General features: G+C 37.1%; 1 protein-coding gene across 2 annotated transcripts in view; it reads left to right on the top strand.

Moving 5' to 3' along the window:
• The window catches only part of wasla (WASP like actin nucleation promoting factor a), a 79,713-nt gene extending 65,742 nt beyond the window's left edge, over positions 1-13,971 (top strand). Inside the window, exons 8-12 of one of the 2 annotated variants that reach the window (XM_043709143.2) lie at positions 228-381; positions 6,004-6,021; positions 8,686-9,239; positions 9,809-9,917; positions 12,291-13,971. In XM_043709143.2, coding sequence (XP_043565078.2) covers positions 228-381; positions 6,004-6,021; positions 8,686-9,239; positions 9,809-9,917; positions 12,291-12,352 — 897 coding nt within the window. In that variant the 3' untranslated portion in view covers positions 12,353-13,971. The remainder of the gene's footprint in view (positions 1-227; positions 382-6,003; positions 6,022-8,685; positions 9,240-9,808; positions 9,918-12,290) is intronic. The other variant, XM_043709144.2, reaches the window with a different exon arrangement.
• The last annotated feature ends 1,648 nt before the right edge of the window (positions 13,972-15,619 follow it).

Here is a 15,619-nt window from a genome sequence, read left to right as displayed (position 1 = left end):
ACCTGTCGTGTCCAGGGATGTGCACGGTAGGTAAATTAGCCATGGGCAATGCAAGGTTACAGGGATTGGGTGGGGGGGGTAGCTGTATCTAGGTGGGATGTTGTTCTATTGGTGTGAACCTGATGAGCCAAAAGGCCTGCTTCCACGCTGTAGGGATTCTATGATTTTGACTTCTGTATTTCTGTTGAGTCTAATTGCCTAAATACCCGCACTCCTCCTACTCACAGCTGAATAATCTGGATCCTGAGTTGAAGCATCTATTTGACATGTGTGGGATTTCTGAGTCACAGCTAAAGGACAAAGAAACATCAAAGATCATTTATGATTTTATAGAGAAAAAAGGAGGAGTTGAAGCTGTGAAGAATGAGTTGCGTAGACAGGGTAAGTTAAATACCATTTTCAACATATTTTCAAGACCGTAGCTCGTTGACCACCTTCAGTGTTTGAGACTGACCAACAGTGGTATATCACTAATCGTTGGACTGGAATTTCACTTTATATAGTTAGCACAGTCCTCACATCAGATATAATAGTTATATTTTTCAGGGGAGATAGTACTTGGCTTCTCTTCCTACCTAAGCTTTCTACTTGATTCTTAACTGACCTATGTGCAATGCGTTGATTTCAATCATGTTATATTTGAACCCTCTCTTTTGTTTTTAATCTACCTGCCAAGTGTCTCTAAAATTCTTCTCTTGGCTTTGAAAGTGATAAAGCATTGCATCATATCTTATTTCCATTTTATACAAATTAACAAATGTAATTTGTTTAATTTAACTGTGGACCAGCAAATAAATATATTTGTAAATACTGAACAAGTGTAACATTTCCTTTCCTGTAGCAGCATTTGTGTGAGATTTCTAAATGTGGATAGTTTTTTACCACCCTCAAGGAGCTGGATTGAAGCTATCCGTGCGTAGGACACCTACAGGCATCAGAGAGATGATGCTATCACACCGAAGAACCAATTAGATCACAGCTCCTTAACATGAAATGCTAGTGTTGACTCTATTGCATCATATACTTTTCTCAAATTTAGCATTTCAAACTTGATACAAATGTTCTGACAGTTCTAACTTGCGAGCTTCTGAGGGCCAACTGTTACGTTTCATTTATGAGTTTGCCATTGTAATTTACAGCCCATAATGCCTATGCCAGTTTTACTTTTGATCTGCTTCGTTGAATTATTTTTAACAGCAAAGAAAGTTTACAGCCCAGGAAAAGGCCCTTCGGCCCTCCAAGCCTGAGCCGATCCAAATGTACTGTCTAAACCTGTCAGGCAATTCCTACGCATCTGTATCCCTCTGCTTCCCACCTACACATGCATCTGTCCAGAAGCATCATAAATGAATCTACCACCTCTACTGATAACGAGTTCCAGATGCCCACCACCCTCTGTGTGAAATATTTGCCGCAAAAAGTTTGTCTCTATCCACGCTGTCGATACCCTTCATGATTTTGTAAACCTCAATCAGGTCCCCCCCAATCTCCCTTTTTTCGAATGAAAATAAACCTAATCTACTCAACCTCTCTTCATAGCTAGCACCTTCCATACCAGGCAACATCCTCGTAAACCTTCTCTGCACCCTCTCCAAAGCATCCTTTTGGTAATGTGGCGACCAGAACTGTACACAGTATTCTAAATGTGGCCGAACCAATGTCTTGAACAATGTTAACATGACTTGCTCTTATACTCAGTACCCCGTACAATGAAGGCAAGCATTCTATATGCCTTCTTGACCATGCTATCCACCTGTGCAGCAACCTTCAGGTTACAATGGACCTGCACTCCCAGATCTCTCTGCCCATCAACTTTTTGCAAGGCTCTTCCGTTCATTGTATAATTCGCTCTAGAATTAGTCTTGCCAAAATCACCTCACATTTGTCTGGATTGAAATCCATCTGCCGCTTTTCTGCCCAACTCTCCAGTCTGTTTATATCCTCCTGTATTCCTTGACAGTCTCTTATGCTTTCTGCTACTCCACCAGTCTTCGTGTCATCTGCAAATTTGCTGATCATACCAACAGTGCACTCTTCCAGATCATTTATGTATATTACAAACAACAGTGGCCCCAACACTGACCCCTGTGTAACTCACTGGTTACCTTTCTCCATTTCGAGAAACTCCCTTCAATTACTACTGTCTCCTGTTGCTCAACCAGTTCGTTATCCACCTAGCTAGGACACCCTGCACACCATGTGACTGCACTTTCTCCATTAGTCTACCATGGGGAACCTTATCAAAAGCCTTACTAAAGTCCATGTATATGACATCAACAGCCCTTCCTTCATCTAATAACTTGGTCACTTCCTCGAAGAACTCTCTTAAGTTGGTAAGGCACGATCTCCCCTGCAGAAAACCATGTTGCCTATCAATGATAAGCCCATTCTTTTCAGAATATAAATAGATCCTATCCCTCAGTACCCTTTCCAGCAACTTTCCCAGCACCGACATCAGGCTCACAGGTCTGTAGTTACCCGGAATATCCCTACTACCCTTGTCCAGAGGGACAACATGAGCAACCTTCCAGTCCTCCGGCAACCCACCTGTATTTAAGGATGCCACAAAGATATCTGTCAAGGCCCCAGCTATTTCCTCTGTCCCCTTCCTCAGCAACTGGGATAGATCCCATCCGGTCCTGGGGATTTGTCCACCTTAATAACCTTTAGCCTACCCAACGCATCTACCTTACTTATGTCAACATGATCCAGACTAATCAAACTTCTATCTCTAATCTCAAGATTCATCATGTTCTTATCTCATTTTTACATTTTCATATTCTACCTTAATTTATTTTCTAGTTTCCTTCAGATTGTTACGTCTTCTGCCTAAATGTCCACTTGGTGAATGATTACATATTAGATCTGTAGATATTTCTATAAAGGAAGACTGCATGAAATATGTTGTCTATTTAGAAGAACAATTCCAAGTAAACATCACTGCTCAGAAATTTCCCCTTCCTTGTGGCCCGCTCCCATCAAAGTCCCTCTGCTATATTCATCTACTTTCCATTTAAAAAGATAATATTTTTTCCTTCAAGTTACTTATTTTTCTTGTAATTTCTCTCCTTAGTCTCTGACAACTTAGTAACAATAGATCAACATTTCATTCACCCAAACTGAGGAAGTCAATTTTGTCTGTAAACCCAATCTGAATTCTGAACATTACTTCGTTTTCGCTACTTCACTAATAATTAATCCTATTATCTCAAGGCACTCCTAATAATTAAACTCCTATTTCTGAAGGAACTATGCTTTAGATTTTATCACTTTCAGTTTTTTTTTAATTATACATGCACAGGTGCTCTAATTCTTGGCAGTTAGTTACCTTGTTTACATTTGTCATTATGTCTTTGTTCTCTATCTGTTTCTGTGTATCATAAACTCAAAATGAAAATGCTATCTCTGTATAAACATTAATATTCTAAGGACTATTATTTGGAACCTTTAGATCTTTGCACATCTGCATTCTGTCTTTGCTTTAAATTTTAAATTTAAATTTCTTATTTTCAACCCAAAAGATATTCAATACTTTTGAGCATCTGTCTGTCCACATCAGTAAACCTTCCACTTCGAAGTTCTTAAAGCCATTTTCACTGTTTGCCAAATCTCTTTCATGTGGGTCATCAAATTTCAAAATTATGTTTCCTGCATAAAGCACTTCTTAAAGTGAGAAATGTGTTTGTATTTCCATTATAAATTTTTGCAAGTATTGTTTAACATTTTAGTACTATGTAATTGTAGATATTGTACTGTAAAAAGAGGACTGGTAGCCAAAACTTGCCAGCAATGCTTGGATCCTGTGGAAGAATTTGTTTTCAATAAAGGAACAATTAAAGCAGCAATTATAACATTTAAATTCAGTGCAAAAGCAAAGAGCCGAAGAAGAATAAATGCAAGTGTGGTGATCTCAAAAAGAGGAATCTCTGCAAAGTAGAGGATCTGCTCAAAGTTAATTGTTTGGAAAAATTTAAACAGGTTTTTCGAGGAGAAATCTTGAAAATAAAAGAGGTACATAATTAAAAAGAACAAGGAGAGTACAAATAAATAGCAAGTAAATGGAAAACGAAACCTATCTGGAACAGAAAGTTATGCCAAAACTATAACCTTCCTCATCTATATCTGTCAATATTTTCCACAACATTTTATATATCTGAACTTATAATGGAAACTGTTCTTACGTGAACTTATAATGGAAACTGTTCTTACGTAAACTGATCTTGGCATATCTGCACATTTGCTTTTGTGATGACCCTATATTACCATTACTGTGTGATTACCTTCTAAGTAATTTCCATTACAAGTGTAAATTCAAGAAATTGTATATTCTAAGTATAAGTTTCACAATAACATTTATAACTTAAAATGGAGAGCATTTAATCCAAATATTTTAAATAGCTATATTTTGTCTCAACTTCGGAGTTCAAAGCTACAAGATGGGCTAACACTAAATAAGCTTAATATAGAAATTATATTAGATAGACTTAAAACATTTAAGGAAAAAAATGTCTAGCAAGTAGTATTAAAGGAAATCATATTGCTTTTTTTGTAACAACTTTACAAATAAAGCTTAAATAGGGAAGGATTCCATCTAGAATGAGGTGAAAAGTCTTTTTGAGGAGGTTAAACATTTTCTTTTTACCTCCAGGTTCAATACCTTTGGAATTCTGAAATACCTACTTTTTATTTACAAAATAAATGGGAGGCAGTGAGAAAAGTAGCTATAGAGTTTGAAAGGCAGTTGACAGACATGAAATAAAAATGTGGGTGGGTGTTGTGCCTTAAATTTTAAAAGGGTTAGACGTGGTTTACCCAATAATCCATTCTGTTTGCATTTTTTTTCTCAGCAATTTAACATTCCAATGCTTTCCTCGGCATCAAAACACTTCACTCCCAGCATATTCTAAAGCTCCTTCAAAGCCGCCATTGTCCAAACCCTTACTAAATCCTCTTTGTTGCCACCTTCATTCCTGTTGATTCCAGTATGTACTCAATTTCATCAGTAGAAATAATCTACCACTGTCTGATTTTCACAACCATCGAAAATTTTGAATTTTATGTTAAATATCCTTCATTACTTTTCTATTACATTAAAAAGACCTTTCATGCCTTTCTTCTTTTTAGTGGATCTTTATAGCTTTTCCATTGTTATAATATCTTTCTCTATGGAGTGCCCACACTGCATATCGAGGAATTATGTTCATCATCATGCTAACATGAGTTAGAGATTTGAGATGACAATGTTGTTCATTTCTGATTTGTGCACCCTTCAAGGATTTTTTTTAAACTTGGAGCATGGAATTAAACTAAATTAGTTGGCTCATGTCATGTGCATTTAATTTCCTTGCTCTTATATCCAGTGTTTTATTATGTAAATCCCCTCTGTATGGTAAGCCAACCTTTTTAAAGATCAATTTATCTACAACTGTAGGTCTCTCTTGCAGGGTTGGCATATGTTTCAGTTTGCTAAAAAAGAACTTCACATTTCTCCATATTGAGTGCATCTCTCCCCCTCTGGCCACTTCCTCCCCCGTTTGTCTTTTTTTTACAAATTACCATGTCCCTTAATTTAATGACATGAACCATTTTTGTGCCTACTTCAAAGTCCATTCCCCAACAGAAAGCAAGCATAATGTCAGCATAAGTTCCTGGGCTATAAACTAAACACATTTTGTAGGGTTATGCACAAGTGAGGCAAAAAGCTTTTTTCCTGGAAATGACATTTACTGTCCTCAAGTCATAGTCATAGAGATGTACAGCATGGAAACCGACCCTTTGGTCCAACCCGTCCATGCCGACCAGATATCCCAACCCAATCTATTGAAAATTCAAGATTATTTCAGCTAACTCTTTTTAATTTACTTCAGTATTCTGGAATCCATACCATCTGGACCATTTTGATATTTAGCACCACCTGCTTTTTAATGTCATTTTTAAATACTTCTAGTGGCTCAAGTATAGAATAAAAATTTTGATTTTACCTTTCCTTGTTTTGATTTCCAGGTTCACCACAATGGTTTGGTAGGTTTTTGGTCAAAAGCATGTTTGCTTGAAGTTTCCTTTTACTGATCAAAACTTAGCATGAAATCTGTGTGAAAGGAATGCACCAACAGTTGGATTTCATTTTTGAACACTGCGACTTTTTGGCCTTTAACATTTTGATAATAAATCCTGCAATTTATTTTTCAAATTGCACAATGATTTGCTTTATTAATTAGTTTGGTTGAGTGCAACCTTTTATCCAATATATTGGGTATTGCACGTCCTTTTTTAACAAACAAAGGTTCCCTTTACAGAATGTATTTGAAGCCTATGGAAATTTGAGCATAAACAAATTCTGCCTGTTTAGTACGCTACAGTTTAATTCCAAACTAACCATTTTTACTGTATGTTCTCCACCCAAGATCAATGTTAGTGAATTTGATGTTCGTGATACAGTGGCTTGAGCTTGTGGAGGGGTTAATGAATTACCTTTTGATCTCCCATCCTGTATTCAAATGTTGCATGCAAAACTGCCAGACATAAGTGATGTCTGGCTTAGTATTTTTAAAAATGTGGGTGTCTCTTCCATCATTTTAGTGTCAGATTCACCCTTGGGTAATTTTAGAGTAATCTGCAAATGAAACCAGGGTTTGATCTGTTTGTACTCCTAGAGAATCATTATCTATCTGTGAATTAGTATAATTTTGAACAAGTTAGTTCTTTTGTCATATTCCTATTCCATCTATAACTTTACTGATGTTAGAAAAGAGAAAAGCTGTTGTTTTGTAACAGCAGTTTGATCCTTAGGAGGCAGAATCTGCATTCAGAACTGAAAATTTTGATCAGTCTGTAGATCTTGGTGGTTGTTGACTCTCAGTTCTTTTGGGGGAAAAAAAAGCTTTTGTTGTGTAGATTTATTGTATATGTTGCGCAAGTTCAGAATGGTATGTTGGTAGGCCTCCTTTTGTTCATAGTCTGGAATATCTAGCAAGCAGGATCCAATTTAATGCTCAATTTTATTTGATTACATGTGATCAGTATTATAGCCATTTCATGCACTTCTGTATGTTTTCTTCTGGCTGTGTGAACATTGTATCTAAATTGGTGTAACGCTGTTCAGATCCCTGTGCAATGTAAAGATCCTTGCCTGAAAGACCATTTTATTGAAACTCTCAAAAATCAAATCTGTACAGATAAAATAATTAATGGGTTTTAATTGTAGATCATCCCTGTTTTAATTGTAAGTAGTATAGAACACATATTAAACTCAGTCAGATTTTCTATTCAAGACTTCATAATTTAGGTCAGGATTATTGAAATCCCTGTTTCCACACCACTGCTAATAGAATATAATCTCTATTTCACCATTTAGGCTGAAAAAGGCCATTTTACTTGTTCCACAGATATTACTGCTGATGTCAGGTTTATTTTGTTAACAGCATTTGATGTGGAGTGCCTCTTACATGTTTGCTGTTGAAATTTGCCCAACCTTTGACATTTTTGACAGATCTGGTTTGATAGCAAGCATAAATGTCATGACTAATGTCTTGGACTCTTCCTAAATTGCTACTACTTGGAATAGTTCCTACAGTTTCTGCAGAATATTTTAATGACTTGAAAAAAAGGATTTACTTCTAAACTGTTTGTTCTTTGCAATCTCTCCCATTAAAATGTATAAAGTGTAGGATAGAAAGAGCTGAGGTATTATGAAGGTCAAGAGCTTAAGTACTAGGCAGAAGTAGAAAGATTATACAAGGAGTTCCTGATACAAGATCAGATAAGTTTCTGTGGCATAAAAGGTGTGCCATAAGTTTAGATTTCCATAACATATTTAGTTAGATGAGTCATTTTGTCTAAGTCTCTTATCATATTTTTAATTCACAATGTTGAGACCTTCATATCTCAATCAAACCACAAACTACTTATTGGACTTCATTAGATTTTTCACTTGATTAAGACTTTTTATGTATTAAAAGCTGTTTAGATGTAAATTAAAATAGTCTAAAATCCATCTATCCTGCTATTATATCCTTGAGAATATCATGTTCTTATTTGAATATAAACTTCTATATCTGATTCTTTATTCTTGGCCTTCTCTTCCTTTCTTAAAACACTTGTAATAGTTCAGTCTGCTCTACCACACTTCCAGTACAATTGTATATCTGATCACACCTGGTAAACATATTACCAGTTAAGTCAGAGTTCTATAATTATACAATGCAAATATTAATTTTTGAATCATTTTATGAAGAAGTAGCAAGTGTTATGTGCAACATGAAACTTTTAGACAGGTCTATGAATTCACTTTATATGACAACTGATAAAGAGTTGGGACGAGCTTGCATTCTGAATGAATCTGTGATTGGATGTATGGTCAGTAAATGTAATCATATTGTATAACTCTTATTAGGCCATGGGATGTCAGGAACTTATCAGTTTAAGATGGCCATCCGTAGATACAAATATAACTGTCAAAAATAGCTGAAATTTTATGATTTGAATTATAATAATCGTAGCTTGTATTGGATTAAATGAAAATTAAACTTCATGAAATTCATTTTAAATGTAGTTTGCTAAGGGTGATTTTCTTTTGTGATGATCAAAGGCCTTTGACTACAATATTCTTTGCTTACTTTTTTGTAATTCTATTTAAATTCCTTTATTATTCGTGTATTCAAACTGTTTCTTTCCTTCCTTCCTCAGCTCCACCACCACCACCACCTCCACCTTCTAGAGGAGGACCACCACCACCCCCACCTCCACATAGTTCTGGACCCCCTCCTCCTCCTCCAGTTCGTGGGCGTGGTGCACCACCACCTCCACCCCCATCAAGAGCCCCATCAGCAGCTCCTTCAGCAGCTCCCCCACCACCTCCACCTTCCAGGCCAGGAGTAGGAGCACCACCCCCACCGCCAAGTAGGTTATACCCTCCCCCTCCCCCTCCACCAGTCCCATCCGGTCCTCCACCACTACCGCCTCCAGCTCATCCTGTTTCTGGAGGTCCAGGAGCTGCTGGGCCCCCACCACCACCTCCACCTCCACCACCTGGCCCTCCACCACCTGGTCCTCCTCCACTCCCTGCTACAGTCACTGAAAATGATCATTTTCCTTCACCTACTGGCAACAAATCAGCTCTGCTGGATCAAATCCGTGAAGGCACTCAGTTGAAGAAAGTTGAACAAAGCAATCGGCCGGTGTCTTCCTCAGGAAGGGATGCACTATTAGACCAGATAAGACAGGGTATACAGCTTAAGACTGTAAGTAATTTTTCTTTATGATCAGTTCATTTAAGTTGTGACTATTACTTGAAGTAATATTTTGTGCTTATACTGTGCAGAATAGTGTAAATGGTGCAGAAAACTAACATACTGGAATAAAATAGAACTTTTTTTTTGCTGCAAATATATGCTGGTCATATTCAACTTTAAGGTATTAGTGACTGGTATAAATACTTTGAATTAAATCTTGTCATCTAACATTTAACTAATACAATCTATTTTGATAATTCTGTAATTTGAAGCAGTGAACTCACTTGAAAGAGACTGAATGCTCTTATAACATTCCAGCATATTTTTTGGTTCTCTTGCTGACTTAAGAATGTCAACCGTCATTTCGGCATAGGAGGAGGAGGCAGCCATTCAGCCCATTGAGTTTATAACCTCCAGGTCAAAGATTCATTGATTTCAGTGAATACGTTTTTGTTTGCTATTGGGATTTGCATTGCAGGTCATGCCAGTTATGAAATAAAACTGTAGCTATCATATTAACCAAGTTCCTACTGTGTTGTATATTTGCATTTTGAGTAATGATATGTCAATTCCTATAGGTAAATGACCAAGATTCTTCTTCTCCTTCAACGCCTACACCAACAGCAGGAATTGTAGGAGCACTGATGGAAGTGATGCAGAAAAGGAGTAAAGCCATTCACTCTTCAGGTAAGATTTTTAATTGGTCATTATTATTCAATGAATCCCAGACACCCAACTTTTATATACCAATTTTTCAAAAATGCATGTGATTTGAAGGACTATCTCTGGCAGTACCTGCTATTATTGCTACAAACAAGCAAAAGGCCTTTGAGAGTAACTTTGTTTCCTGGGTTTGGGACTAACATTTCATTAAGCATCCAAGAAAAATATTTTACTGCTGCAGACTGCAAAAGTTGCATTCAACCAATATATTAGTACATGATGTTACTACAAATATTAGGTTGTGAGCACACAAAAACATTCAGAAATTTTATATGTCCAGTCTGAGATATTTGTGCAGAAGTGAAGGTGTTTTATATGCTGAAATCCAGATGTGGTGCGACTTGGCCTGGTTGTGTTTTGGAACACCTGGGTCACAGAACTATGGCCAATTAAAGATCTTAGAATAAAATGATTTGGAGATGCCAGTGTTTTCTGGTCTGTACAAAGTTAGATATCACACAACACCAGGTTATACTCCAACAGGTTTATTTGGAAGCACTAGCTTTCAGAGCACTGCTCCTTCATCACCTGGTGAGAGAGCAGCACTCTGAAAGCTAGTGCTTCCAAATAAACCTGTTGGACTATAACCTGGTGTTGTGTGATTTCGAACTTAGATTAAAATGACCTGCTAAATTCAGCAAAGTTCAAACAATGCACTTTTATTTTGCCCTACTGATCTCTATCAGGCAGCACATTTTGTAGATAACCTGATTTTGACTGAACCTTGACACTGTGGTGGTGATACTTTCCTTCCAACAGAAGCCAAGACAGACCATCACCACCTCCACTCAAACAACTACAGAGGTGTGACCTGAAAATGTGTTGCTGGAACAGCGCAGCAGGTCAGGCAGCATCCAGGGAACAGGAGAATCGACGTTTCGGGCATAAGCCCTTCTTCAGGGAGGGCTTTCCTGAAGAAGGACTTATGCCTGAAACGTCGATTCTCCTGTTCCCTGGATGCTGCCTGACCTGCTGCGCTGTTCCAGCAACACATTTTCAGCTCTGATCTCCAGCATCTGCAGACCTAACTTTCTCCTCTACAGAGGTGTGACCTTTGTTGCCAATTCATATCATCTTACCTAATGCTAGAATTTCTTTTTAAGCACCTTTTTAAAAATCTTGGTTGACCATTGCTCCAATCTGTGATATCCTCCCTTCTTCACCCCACTTGATCTACATAAAGGCGTACCCCTTATCTTGGTATTGTCAGTCCCTATCAGCAGGACTTTATTGTTTAACTTTTTCCACTGAATTAACTGTTCTCTGTCCTCCCTAAACATCTCCAATCGTATAAACTGTTCTACCCATTCTCGGGTTGGTTCCACCATTTTGGGTAGCCTTTCTACTGTGGTGGTCTGAATTTCCAACCATAGCCAAACATTCTTCACTGATATTTCTGTTGTCTTGTTCAACTCTATTTTTATTTGGCTTTCACCCAAAGAAGGAACCAACTGAAATTATTAATTTATTCAACAACTCTCACTCCCAATCTTGCTCTTCACTCCCAAACAAAACCTATTCCATCATTCCTCACATACAGCAAATATTTTATTCCTCAGACTGAGGGGCACAGATTTAAGCATGTATACCACAGAAACACATTGCTTATTCCCCCTTAATCTCATTAAGCTTCAGTAAGTCTCCTGGTCTTCGCCAAAATCTCTTGCGATACTAGAATTGACAGAGGGCAGTTCCATTTCCTTTCACCTATTACCAAGAACCTGCTTGAACTACTCTCCAGTGCAGCTCCACTCTCGCCTTTATCAGGTCTTGAGGTTGTAGATTTCCTTGCTATCAATGTGAAGACCATCTGTTGAGTTCCTAATATGGCACAATACTTTTCTCCCTCCCTCTTCCTTGCACACTCACTCCCTTACCCCCTCCTCCCATCTGATCACTCCTTCATTTTAGCATTTATTTTCCCAGATTCTAACCACTTCAATTTCTTCCATTCTCACCTTTGACAGCATGCAACCAGCTTGTTTAGGTGCTTTTCATTGACCGTCCCTCCATTAAAATCAAAGTGTGTTCCATTCCTCTCTGCAAAGCCATCATCCTCTTTTGGTCTAATGATTGCCCTTTTCTCTGCCTTTGTAGAGCCCTTTGCTTGTGCTAAAGATGCTCTATTCCTGATGAAGGGCTTTTGCCCTAAACGTCGATTTTCCTGCTCCTCAGCTGCTGCCTGAAATGCTGTGCTTTTCCAGCACCACTCTATCTAAAGATGTTGTAATACTTGCAAGTTAGTTGAGGTGATAAGATGAAACATCCTAACATATTAGTGCCTAAGAATTGTCATCAAATGTTTTGGCTGTAAACTAAGTCCAATGTTGCTTTCAGATGAAGATGAGGATGAAGATGAGGAAGAAGACTTTGACGATGATGATGAATGGGAAGATTAGATTTTCTTGGCAAGATTGTAAACCTTTCTATCTTTCTTAATCTTGTAAAATTGTCCTGTAAATGTTCTGCATATTTTGCTGTATATTTTTGTTGCCTTTGCTCTTTTCATAACCTGTGCAATACCTCATTTAATAATTCCTTAGACAAAGCATTGTGGATAGTTATTCCCAATGCAAAGTATGTGTTGGGAGATATAAACAACTACATATGAATGTGTTCTTTCCAGCAACGAAAGAAATTGTGATTGAGTAGCAGCAAAGTTGACAGAACTTTAATTATGCTTGTTAAAAGCCAGAATAGCAACACTATTTTTTCAAAACCATGCGATTTCTGTACCTAAGAAGAAGCATCTCTTATTAAAGCTTCGCATAGCACTATAACTTTTTTAAATACAGCGCTTCTATTCGATTCCTTCAGTACTTCATTGTTCTGAAGCTCAGATTTTTGCACCCTTCTAAAGTAATTTGTCACATGAATGCACAGCTTACAAGGCAGCTCATTTGTGTCTTACTGTTTAGCAATACTGTCTGGGTGATTCAAAGATGCACAGCAACTTAAGAGTGTTTTATACTGTATGCAGCAATACTGTCAATCACGACTATTTTCAGTTGAAATCCCCTTACTTATGTCTGTTACTTTATTGAATATTTATGCTCCTGGCTTATTCCATGCCTATTGGAACTTAAAGTCAAGCTTTTCAAATAGGAATTCTGGTCCTCTTGTGAATACTCTAAACACAATCAGGGGACACATTTTTAACTCTTAAAGTGCTAAGTGACAGCATTTCTTCTCATCAAAGTGTATATTTGGCAGTGTTAAGGGTTAACGGAAAATAACCTAATATTCAGTTTTTGGAGGTGAAGGCTGTGATTAGGAATTTGCATTTAATATATTCACAAAGGGCTGTGCTTAATGCTTGTTAAACGGCAATTTGGGAAATATTGGAAATGAACTTGTAATAATGAATATCAACATCAGTATCATTACATTACAGTCCTTGATGTCTTTGGATCAGAATTAAAGAGCAAACTCTCAATACAGATTGCAATTATGAAATGGAACTTTTAACGGAAAAATATATAAATAAATGTTTAAAATCACTGAAAAATATCCTTCTTCGCATTCAAGATTTATTGAGGGTGCAGATGTATTATTGATCGCTCATCTTATTGTCTTTCATCCAGCTGCAATAATTGAGCCTTATTAACTACCCCATGAATCACTCCTGCCCTTTCAAGCTGTAATATCCAGTCCAAGGCTTGTGTGGATAGTGCACAAATTTATTCTCTCCTGATTTTTAGAACTGCTGGTTTGTTTAGGATCTGTGACCATTCACCATACTAGTGTAAAGCATTGTGGCTGTCTTGGCTCAATTCCAGAAATCAGAATAATTTCCACACTGTTTTGTAGTACTCAATCTCCATTTTTATGATTGTCACTGTTTTCTGCAACGTTAAGAAAAAAACTTCGATTTTACAATTTTTGTTTGCCTAATTGCCTTCGTGTAACTGAGATTAAGGCATGCTCACAAAGCCTCGCATTTCAATGTCTATATCACTTTTCATTTTCAGAAGTGTTAACTGTTGCAACAAAATTAAAGTTCTGTAAAGTCTGAAAAGCATTCTATTATCCACCAAAGGTGAAAACAACTTACCCATTGTAGTTGATGACTTTTTACTAATCGTTTTGAGTGTTACAGAATCTATTTGCAGTTATAACGCATTACGATATTTCAATCAGTTTTCATGTGACCAGATTTGATCATTGCTTTATTTCAAGTATTATATGGCATAATAGGCATATTCACACATTTGGTTCATATTCTAGATAAGTGCATGTTGTAAGAGCACTGGTACTGCTGACATGTACAATTTAGAAATGTTTTAAAAGGTGGACAGGGTGGGGTGGGAGGGGGTGGGCATCACATGCAGCTCGGGATATAAGAGAGTGGAGTTGAAGCCACACATCTGGCATGATTTTACTGAATGGCACAGCAGGCTTGAAGGGTCAAGTGGCTTATTCCTCCTGATTTTAGAAGTATGGTTTAATGATGTTGAATATGATCATTGATCAAACACGCACACGAGCAGTTCCCAGCAAATTTTAAGTTATTAAACAATGAGACTTGATGTAAATTTGTTGACTCATGAATAGTGTTGCTTCTCTCTCTGCTAATGGTAAGACAGAATTTCAATAAAGTTTGTGCAGCTCAGGCCAACATGTGATGGGGCTCTTTTGTCTGCGAAATGAGGATCTGATGCAATAATTTGTAGAAGGTATTTGATGTGGTTTAATGTTTTCCCATAATAATTGAAGATGAGGGAGATCATTTGATCTATCTCAGTTTACTCATTCATTCATTCACTCATTCCCCTCGTTGCAACATCAACTAGACCTTGATGATTGCAGACTTTTGTATTAAACACAACCTAGCAGTCAAGTTAGTTTTTGCTTATTCTTTAGTGTGAAGAAGAACTTTCTGATATTGGTTCTAAACTTGCCTTGTCCTGTTAGGGCTGTTTGAAGTAATTTTCTGCATTTTCATTTCTGGATAACTTGTTTGTGAACAAATATGACAGAAAACACTAGTGATATCTTTTGTATGAGATTTCACAATTAAAAAGGGGCTGCATATTCTTAGTTATGTTGAGCTCTGATTCTGTTAGGTAATTGGGCAACTGTTATGCAATAAGCAGAACACTTTAATGTATCATCTCTTGTGATCCTGTAGCTAAGTTCACTTAATGCAAAGAAAGCTTTGAGGCTTTAAGTGTATGCCATGTTTCACAACATATAAAATATATTTGGAGGATGGAACCTTTCTATTGTGGCCAAATATTATTTATTGCTGAGAAGTAATAATGCTCAGTGACAATGCACAACACAAACTCTCCAAACTGCATTTTACTGTCCAAATCTAAGAAAACTATAACCAACATCAATGACCAGTAACAATGACAAAAAAAGAACAGAAGACATTTACTGGTTTTAACTGGCGTTAGCAGGTAGATAAAAGGCAAATCATCTTCAAGTGATGCTATATCTTTTATTCCTGACTGGGCCCAGAATCTAAAATGCTTTTATTTACAAATAAGTGCCCAACTCTGAGATAAAGCCCAAACATTCACTTTGTGCTCACAAGCTCACAAATTTCTTGTTTATTACAAAGGAAATGTCACAGCTATCTAGCACAAAGGCTGACCTAGAAATCATACATTCAACTTTTTAAAATTATTGTTGTAGGACCCTTTGTTCCATAGTATAAT

Source organism: Chiloscyllium plagiosum, unplaced genomic scaffold, assembly GCF_037043375.1.
Source record: "Chiloscyllium plagiosum isolate Xiang-an unplaced genomic scaffold, Cpla_swu_hap1 HiC_scaffold_19, whole genome shotgun sequence".
In the NCBI taxonomy this organism is placed as follows: Eukaryota; Metazoa; Chordata; class Chondrichthyes; order Orectolobiformes; family Hemiscylliidae; genus Chiloscyllium; species Chiloscyllium plagiosum.
The sequence above is the reverse complement of the archived record's forward strand: the minus strand, read 5'-3'. Positions and strand labels throughout refer to the sequence as shown.